This window comes from Cyprinus carpio, chromosome A3 (genome assembly GCF_018340385.1).
Source record: "Cyprinus carpio isolate SPL01 chromosome A3, ASM1834038v1, whole genome shotgun sequence".
In the NCBI taxonomy this organism is placed as follows: Eukaryota; Metazoa; Chordata; class Actinopteri; order Cypriniformes; family Cyprinidae; genus Cyprinus; species Cyprinus carpio.
The window spans coordinates 35187579-35196726 of NC_056574.1; the positions used below are offsets into that span (position 1 = coordinate 35187579).

Sequence of the window (9148 nt, forward strand, 5' to 3'; positions counted from 1 at the left end):
AGCCTATGTCTTCCAGACTATTTATCTCAGGTTGTTAGAGTTTGATTTATTTAATTTGCTACAGTTACTGCAAACACACTTTATATTATTTAACTGTTTACTTTTGAAGAAAATACTTGAAGTACAGAATGTCTACCAGACCAGTTGTCTGACATTGGGAATTTGATTTAATTAAGAATAAGACTAGAGAGCTAAACACACTTTTTTGTTGTTTAAAAGTTTACTTTTGTTGTGAACTAAACACTTGGAAGTACAGGTCGTTTACTTGACCAGTTGTCTCAGGTTGAGAGAGTTTGATTTAATTTGCTAGAGTTAAATGCACTTTATATGGTGTAACTGTTTACTTTTCTTACAAAGATAATACTTGAAGTGCAGGATAAAACTCTTGCTGTCTGTTGACGTGCAATAAATATCAAAAGTTATGTATGAACACCTGTCTGTTCTACTCATTTCAACTGACTTATGAAAACTGCTCAAACAAATACAAATTCTTTGACATATAGCAACTTTTTTTAACAGTAATGCAAATAGTTACTTTCCCCTGTAACGAGTTACTTTTATTATAGAGTAATTCAGTTACTAACTCAGTTACTTTTTGGAACAAGTAGTGAGTAACTATAACAAAAAACTATTACAAACAAAAATAACCAACAGTGTGTTACAGTACAGAAGGGACGGAGACAGAAGATAACAGGTAAGGTGGTATTTATTGACAAAAGCAGAGTAAATACGGTAGCGAGTGTTCTTGAGGTGAGGGATGAGAGAGAGTAAACTGAATACTGTCCTTGAGATGATATATGATGAGGTTCCTAGAAGAATCAGAGTAGAAGAGACGTTGCGGGAAGGAGACACACACACACACACGGTTGACACAGGAGGTAACTTGAGAACGAGGAAGACAGGTAAGTATCCAATGGAAGTCCTTTAGGTCGGCAGGTATGTAATCCTAAGTGCGAACGAGAACGGACAGTGACTGTGTGCGTGAGAGTGTCTTTTAAGTGCTGGTTGATTGGGTGCTAACGAGGGGCAGGTGTGTGTGATCAGTACTTAGGTGAGGGAGTGTGCTGTGATTGGACGGGGTTGGAGCCTGGCATGTCTGTGAAAGTAGCCCCCCCCCATGGCCCGCTCCTGAGGGCCGAGGACCCCGGCGTCATGGTGGTCTTCCTCTTCCTCGAGGGGCAGGTCTGTCGGGATGAGTAGCATGGAAGGTGTCCAGTAAGTTAGGGCCGAGTATGTCGTTGCGTGGGACCCAGGAACGTTCCTCAGGACCATAACCTTCCCAGTCTACCAGGTACTCGAGTTATCCACCACGGCGCCGGGAATCCAGGATTTCTCGGACCTCGTAAGCCGTACCGTCGTCCAGGATGAGTGGAAGGGGGGCTTCAGCTGCGGCTACGCCAGGCTCTGTGGAGAGAGGAACAGAAGGATGGTGAGGCTTCAGAAGTGACACATGGAATGTGGGGTGAATGCGATACTCAGGTGGGAGTTGAAGCCTGTAATGACCGCTCCTACTCCGGTGGTGGATGCGTCCACTTCCACGATGAAGGGTTTGTCGGGATCAGGGTGTACCAGGAGAGGAGCGGTAGTGAAGGCTTCCTTGAGGGTGGCTAATGCCTCCGTGGCAGAAGGGGTCCAGGTCAGAGACTTGGGCTTGTTACAGAGCAGGCTTGTGAGTGGACTGGTGATGGAGCTATAATCCTGTATGAAGCGGCGGTAGAAGTTGGAGAATCCGAGGAATCTTAGGAGTTCTTTGATGGTTGTAGGGGTTGGCCAGTTCCTAATGGCATCCACCTTCCCCTCGTCCATCCGGATGCCACTGCTATCGATGTTATAACCAAGGAACTGCACTGAGGGCTGATGGAAGGAGCACTTCTCCGCTTTCAGGTAAAGCTGGTACTCCCTCAGGCATTTCAGGACCTCCACAACGTGGTGACGGTGTTCAGTCAGGCTCCGGGAGTAAATCAGGATATCATCGATGTAGACCAGGATGAACTTATGGAGAAACTCCCGGAGCACCTCATGTATGAAGTCCTGGAATACGGAGGGGGCGTTGACTAGTCCATACAGCATTACGAGGTACTCGTAGTGTCCAGTGGGTGTGATGAAGGCTGTCTTTCACTCGTCCCCCCTCGCGTATCCGGATGAGGTTATACGCGCTGCGGAGGTCCAACTTAGCGAAGACAGTGGCACCACGGAGGTGTTCCAGGGCTGCTGGGACGAGAGGAAGGGGATATCTGAACTTGACAGTAATCTGGTTGAGGTTTCGGTAGTCAATTCAGGGCCGCAAGCCTCCGTCCTTTTTCTCCACGAAGAAGAAGCTCGAAGCAGCAGGGGAAGTCGATGGACGGATGTAGCCTTGAGCCAGAGCCTCCTCGATGTATTCCTCCATGGCCTTCTCCTCCGGGATGGAAAGGGGATAGATCCTTCCCCTTGGCACTGACTCACCCGGTAGCAGATCAATGGCGCAGTCCCATGGCCGATGTGGGGGCAGCTTGGAGGCTCTCTTTGGGCAGAAAAACATCACTGAAGGGGGGCGTAACAAGGCGGTATGTCCACAGAGAGCGTTTCTCCAGGGGGCTCTCAATGGACGTTGTACAGACCGAGAGTGGTTGATGGAGCTGAGAGGACGGAACCGGCACCTCGGGAAAACAGTCCATGAAACAAGTTTCGCCCCACTTCAGGATTTCACCAATACTCCAGGATAAGACGGGGTTATGCTGCTCCAACCACGGGCGCCCTAGGACCACGTCAGCGGTGGATTCCTCCAGAACCAGCAGATGGATCATTTCCTTGTGAAGAATGCCGACTTAAAGTTGTATAGGCCCGACACTACGGCGAACCCGTCTCCTGCTCAGCGGCCTTCCCGTTATTGAGTGGATCTGGTAGGAGGATTGCGTGGCCGTGGTCGGGAGGTGAAGCTGACGGCAGAGGGAGCCAGAGATGAAGTTGCCGGCTGACCCAGAATCGGGGAGTGCATTGACTGGAAGGGAAGTATCAGCAGCAGTAAGTGTCACAATAGTGGTGAGTGGTTTCATCTGATTAGTGGTAGGAAAGATGGCACTCACCAGAGAACGAGGAGGACGGATGGGGCATGTGGAGAGGATATGCCCCGGAGATCCGCAGTACAGACATAGATTCTGGGTCAGCCTTCTCTGCCGTTCAGTCGAATCCATCTGCATGGGTTTGTGGGCTGGTTCTGGAGGGCTGACAGGCTCTGGTCGGCAGAGTGAGATGTTGTGCTGCGGCTGGCCCTGGTGCTCTTTGAGACACGACTGCATACGAGTGGCGAAACAGATGGAGAGTTGGATGAAGCGTTCGAGCCCGATGGTATCCTCGTATGCAGCGAGATGCAACCGCACACGGGGATCCAATCCTTGTCGATATGTTATCAGAGCTTGTTCGTTCCACCCACTTGTGGCCGCAAGCGTCTGAAACTGCAGAGCATATTCATTCACAGACATCTTGCCTTGTTTTAAATTGCAAAGTTTTTCACCGATGGATGAATCCCAGGTGGGTTTACCGAAAACTTCCCTGAAGTGGTCAACAAAGCTGGTATATGATTGAATGACAGGATTATTCTGGGTCCAAATGGAATCGGCCCATTGAAGTGTTTTACCTTTCAACTGTGAGATGACGAAGGCCACTTTGGATTGCTCAGTGGGAAATACGTGCGGTTGCATCTCCAGGACCAGCGAACATTGCAGGAGAAATCCGCTGCATTCCTCCGCCGAACCAGAGAAGGGCGCTGGTTTGGCCATGGGACTGGAAGGTACGGAAGGTGCAGTGGTGGTGGTGTCATTCCCGGAAGTGCCCGCCGGTGGTGAAGGTGCTTATGGGACATTGAGTGTGCGCCGCAATGCGTCCACGAGGTCCTGGAAAGGATCTGGATGGCTCATGCTAATGTCAATCCGTCTCTTTTTAAGGTCCGATCTTCTGTTACAATACAGAAGGGACGGAGACAGAAGATAACAGGTAAGGTGGTATTTATTGACAAAAGCAGAGTAAATACGGTAGCAAATGTTCTTGAGGTGAGGGATGAGAGAGAGCAAACTGAATACTGTCCTTGAGATGATACATGATGAAGGTCCTAGAAGAATCCGAGTAGAAGAGACATTGCGGGAAGGAGACACACACACACACTCACGGTTGACACAGGAGGTAACTTGAGAACGAGGAAGACAGGTAAGTATCCAATGGAAGTCCTTTAGGTCGGCAGGTAGGTAATCCTAAGTGCGAACGAGACCGAACAGTGACTGTGTGCCTGAGAGAGTATCTTTTAAGTGCTGGTTGATTGGGTGCTGACGAGGGGCAGGTGTGTGTGATCAGTACTCAGGTGAGGGAGTGCGCTGTGATTGGACAGGGTTGGAGCCTGGCGTGTCTGTGACACAGTGGTAGACTGTAGCCTAAGACTATCCTATTTTTTAATGGCTTTTAAGGATGTTATAATGTATATTATAATGTTATTGTTGTTTTACGTCTTCCTTTCATTTTACAATTACATTCATTTCGCAGTCCGTCCCTTTGCGCCACCTGGCAGTAGTTTCGCGAATGATTTTAACACGCGGCTGACTTGCAGTTAACCCTGCGGCGGCACTACGCGTGGCAATAATACCCATTTTGGTTGTCGACCTACTGTACATCAGCCCTTGCTAAAAACATAGACCAGGCCTTCATCACAGCAGTTTAAAAACTGGAAAAAGGACATTGATAAATTCACAGCTCACCAAGGTAGTCAAGCACACAAAATTGCTGTCTAAAGCCACTCACAGAGGAGGAGACCTGTTGATGCCCAGCTGTCTTCTGCCAAAGACAAGCAAATGAGTGAGGCAAGAATGTGTCTCATGAAAATAGTAGGTTCAGTGCAGTTTTTGGCCAGACAGGGAAATGATCTAAGGAATCATAACCAAGAAGGTAACCTTCAACAGTTACTTAAACTCTGAAGTGTAGATGACCCTGTATCTAGAACAACAGTAACATGCAGCTGTAAACGGAATGTTTTTATACACACACAGATCTTGACATCAAGTGTCTCATTGTTACTGATGTCATTCACATGATCTCTGTCCTGAATTCATGTTTGCTGAAGCACAGAAAACCCAGAAAACAACCAACCGCAAGTTGTTAGTTTGAGTTTTAGGAACTAATGCACACTAATGCTACAAACATTGCAGTAATACCAGTAATCACTTAATAATCTTCATCCGTCCCTCGGGTCATTGACCCAAAAATAATTTTAAAAAAACATTCTAAAAATCGTGTGTTGATCATACCGGTCCAAGATTTATTAACTTTTGTCACACTAGCACCAGGAATACACACACAAAAAATAAAATAATTATGGATTCGAGGAGTATAAATGGGTGTAATAAAAAAAGTAACAAAAGTGTCCCTTGCGGGTCATTCTGATTGAATTTACAAGAAAACAGTGGTTTTTATTACATTTGATATTTTATTTATTTTTTGATATACAAAATCTGAGACGGTCCAGTAAAGATTTATACCCAAACGAAGGGATGAGACCACAGAATATTCCCAATGCAGAAAAACACACACACACACACACACACACACGGTACACACACTCTTATAGAACATATTATAATGTTTCATGTTTCTGCTGGTATATGACTGTCATTTTTCCTTTTTTATTTTTTTGGACTCAACACAGTTAAATTTGAGTGATGTGGTGGAGACCAGTGAGTTTATATCATATTTGTATCTTTTTAAATATATTATATATTTATTAAAATATTTATGAAATTGTATGAATATACAATTATTCAGTTACATTCAGTACAATTATATTCAGTTAGATGTAACTAGTTTTTTTTTTTTTTTTACAAAATATAGATTTTGTAATGTTTCAATATATATTTGAATCATTAAATAACCAAATGATGAATGAAGCCTCAAGATTATCTAATTTCTCATGCTTCACCTGTTTTACTCAGTTTAAAATCTCCATAGGATTCTACAGGCCCCTCTAGTGGCTGTATCCATAAAATGCAATTTTATGTCATTTTCCCACCAGATGGCATCAGAGACACTCAGTGACCCAAGGCCATCTGGTGGTTTGGGGTTTGATGAAAAATGACTGAAATTGTCATTTATTTATTTATTTTTGTGAAATCATGTACATAAATTGCTTACTTCTTTTTTTTTAAATCCACAATAAAAGGTACACATATAAACATATAATAAAAAATAAAAAAAATCACCAAAAAAACAAAAGATAATAATAATAATAGAAAAACCTACATAAATATTTAGAAAAAAAAATTATAAAAATTGATCAATATAAGATTTCTGGACCAAAAAAAAAAAAAAAAAATTTATTTTAGCCTTCAGGTCATTTTGACCCGCGAGGGACACTTTTGTTATAAGTTCGGAAGGGATGGAAGGATGACGATAAATATAAATAAATCAAAATTAAACACTTACTAAAAAAATTAAATATGAAATATTTTATTTGTTTAGATGCATGTCATGTGACCATAAACCAACATCAGGGAACCATGAATATGCAAATGTGTTAAATTATTGAAATATGAACTTAAAATCTCAGGGGGACTTAAAGTAAATATTTTAGGTCAAATGTGTTCAAATGGCAAAAAAGAAGTTGGAAATGAACAGTAAGAAATATAATAAAAATGGACACAACAAACATCTAAAACAGTTGATAATGTGTGAAAGTAACCCATTACATTCTTTATACACATATGAACAATCACATAAGAATAAAGAATAAAAGAATAAAACAAACACAAACACTGACCATTGTATTTGCAGACACAGCATTATAATTCTACACAAAAACACATTTGACTGCATAGACTGAAAGAAATATAAACTGCAGCTCATTTTTGCAATGACACTTCCTCTTTTTAAATACGGTTTGTGGCTTTGTCGAACAGATAGCATTACACTAAAATAACTGTGTGTAAGCACGCAACTTTCTTTGCACAGTCAATCAACACAGAATACAGTGATCTGCTGAATGGAACCTAGTTGCGATTTTGAATTACTTCGATTAATATGAGTGAGAAAGTCATCTGTACCAGTAACGTTGATGAGGACTTGTGTGATGAAGCTCTTGTGTCCTTGATCAGACTGAACTCCACACCAGTATTCAGCTGAATGTTGAGTCACATGACTGATGATTCCCGTCAGGAGCTGCTGCTCTCTGTCATCATACAGCTGCATCTGTCCCTCAGCGCTCCATCTTCTGCTCTCCTTCACAGACGTCTCTTCAGCACAGAGATCAGATCCAGATCTCCTGCAGACAAACTTCACATCAGCACTGTGGGATTGTGGGTATCTGCAGCTGATGTTCACAGATCCTCCTGCAGCAGCTGAGAGACTGATGCTCTTCTCACAACAATCAGCTGCTTGAGAGACAAACCAAGTTCACATTAAACAACAGATTCATCAGTTCAGCACAGAAACAAATGCATGAGTGAATGAAAGCAGCTCACCGTCTCTGATGTTCAGGTTAAATATAAAGAAGAAACTATAGTTTTCAGAAACTTTAACTATAACATTAAACTTTCCAGAATCGTTCACATTCAGTTCTCTGATAAACACATGTAAGAGATGAGCAGATTTGTCATTATGAACAGAGAATCGGCCATCATGTGTCCATTCTGCTGCTCTGCTAGTGTTTATTAGAGTAAAACATCCTCCATTTCTACAGACTTTCCAAGGGTTCTTGTGTTGCTTCTCATATTTGTAGTTTATAATGACGTTTCCTCCTGAATATCCTCTCACAGCACTGATTTTCTGACCTGTTGAACACAAACCTAGATAATTTATCATTTTGTTCTCAATGAGCACATATTTGGACAAATTAGGAAATAACGTAATTTAATATTTGCGGTTACGTTTGGGAATCTGTGTCATTAAAGTCAGTGTTGAGTGTGTGATGTTGTGGACATCATCACGAGTTTGAGAGTCTCAGTTACTCACCTGTTACAACATTCAGATTCACTTTAGTGTAGGAATCTGGAGATTTTGATTTATCAACTCCACACTTGTACATCCCAGAATCCTGTTCACTCAGATCTTTGAGGATCACAGTGAAAACTGCTGTGCTTGTGTTGTCATACAGAGAGAAACCTCCAGACTTAAACCATTGATTTTTAATGCCAGTCTTGATGAGGTCAGAGCATGTTAATGTCTCTTCTTTACAAAAATACTTCTCATTTGCTGTATATTTTCCCTCATATCTGCATGTGATGATGACTCCTCCTCCTGAATATCCTGTCACACTGATGGAGCTCAACACACCTACAACAATCCAGCATCTTAATACAACAATATATTCATTATACTAAGCTGAGATTAACTTTAAAATTAATTTTTAACATTTTTCAAAGACAATTCAACAACAAGTTAAAGTCTCTGTGCTGTTTTAATGATTTACTGTGAGTTCAGATTCTTACCAGGAATCATCAGCAGACTGAAAGTCCAGATGATCTTCATTCTTCTCTGTTCTTCAGTGATCTTCTCTGTTGTTAGCAGATTCAGTTCTTCTGAAACTCTCGATGTGTTCAGATGAGTTTTAGTGTTTCTTTCCTGGTCACATGTTTAACATGAACTGCTGAATGTGACAGAGACACCCACTTCCTCTGAGAGAGAGAGAGAAAAAAGAACAGCTCCAGCGGGGCAGAGCAGCAGCTTAAAAGAGCTAAACCACACCAACCTAGTAAAGATTAAGGACCTCCTCAGACTTATATACACATGGCGGGAACAGTAGTAGTGAGTAAAAGACACACACAAAATATATGTACTGTATACAAAAAAACAAAACAAAAACAACAACTGTAGATCTATGTTTACACATGTACTCTTTGATCCTTGATGCTGGGTTGGACTTGGGTTTGTATCACTCTAGAGCAGGGGTATTAAACTTAAATTTAAAGAGGTCCAGTTAGAGAAAATTTCTTGAAGCAAAGGTCCGGAAGATCATAATGCCTAACTAGTTAGTGTGATATATATTTAAGTAGCCTAGCAGTTGTATCAACATCTGCATGTAATCAATACTTGTCAAATCAAATGAATTCAGTACAATTCAAAAAGTTTTGACAATATCTGAACATATACATATATATATACATATGTATGTGTGTGTGTGTGTGTGTGAGAGAGT

At 42.1% G+C, this 9148-nt stretch overlaps 1 protein-coding gene across 2 annotated transcripts; it reads right to left on the reverse strand.

Moving 5' to 3' along the window:
* Window positions 1-6840: 6840 nt before the first annotated feature.
* LOC109065647 (polymeric immunoglobulin receptor-like) lies at window positions 6841-8590 on the reverse strand. 2 transcript variants are annotated; one of them, XM_042731704.1, is made up of 4 exons: window positions 8442-8590; window positions 7966-8286; window positions 7476-7784; window positions 6841-7388 (listed from the first exon to the last, which is right to left on the reverse strand). In XM_042731704.1, the coding sequence occupies exons 1-4, from the start codon at window positions 8479-8481 to the stop codon at window positions 6967-6969; spliced, it is 1092 nt and encodes a 363-aa protein (XP_042587638.1). In that variant the 5' UTR covers window positions 8482-8590; the 3' UTR covers window positions 6841-6966. The 2 variants fall into 2 exon arrangements, with proteins under 2 accessions (XP_042587638.1, XP_042587645.1); XM_042731711.1 differs by having other exon boundaries at window positions 6841-7385; window positions 8442-8586.
* Window positions 8591-9148: the final 558 nt, after the last annotated feature.

What these genes read in the sequence shown, in the direction of transcription:
- LOC109065647 (XM_042731704.1), bottom strand. Translation starts at nt 8,481, where the DNA reads ATGAAGATCATCTGGACTTTCAGTCTGCTGATGATTCCTG. An exon ending in CAGTCTGCTGATGATTCCTG is followed by an intron (nt 8,287 to 8,441) that starts GTAAGAATCTGA and finishes GGATTGTTGTAG; the next exon opens with GTGTGTTGAGCTCCATCAGT. An exon ending in GAATCTGAATGTTGTAACAG is followed by an intron (nt 7,785 to 7,965) that starts GTGAGTAACTGA and finishes TGTGTTCAACAG; the next exon opens with GTCAGAAAATCAGTGCTGTG.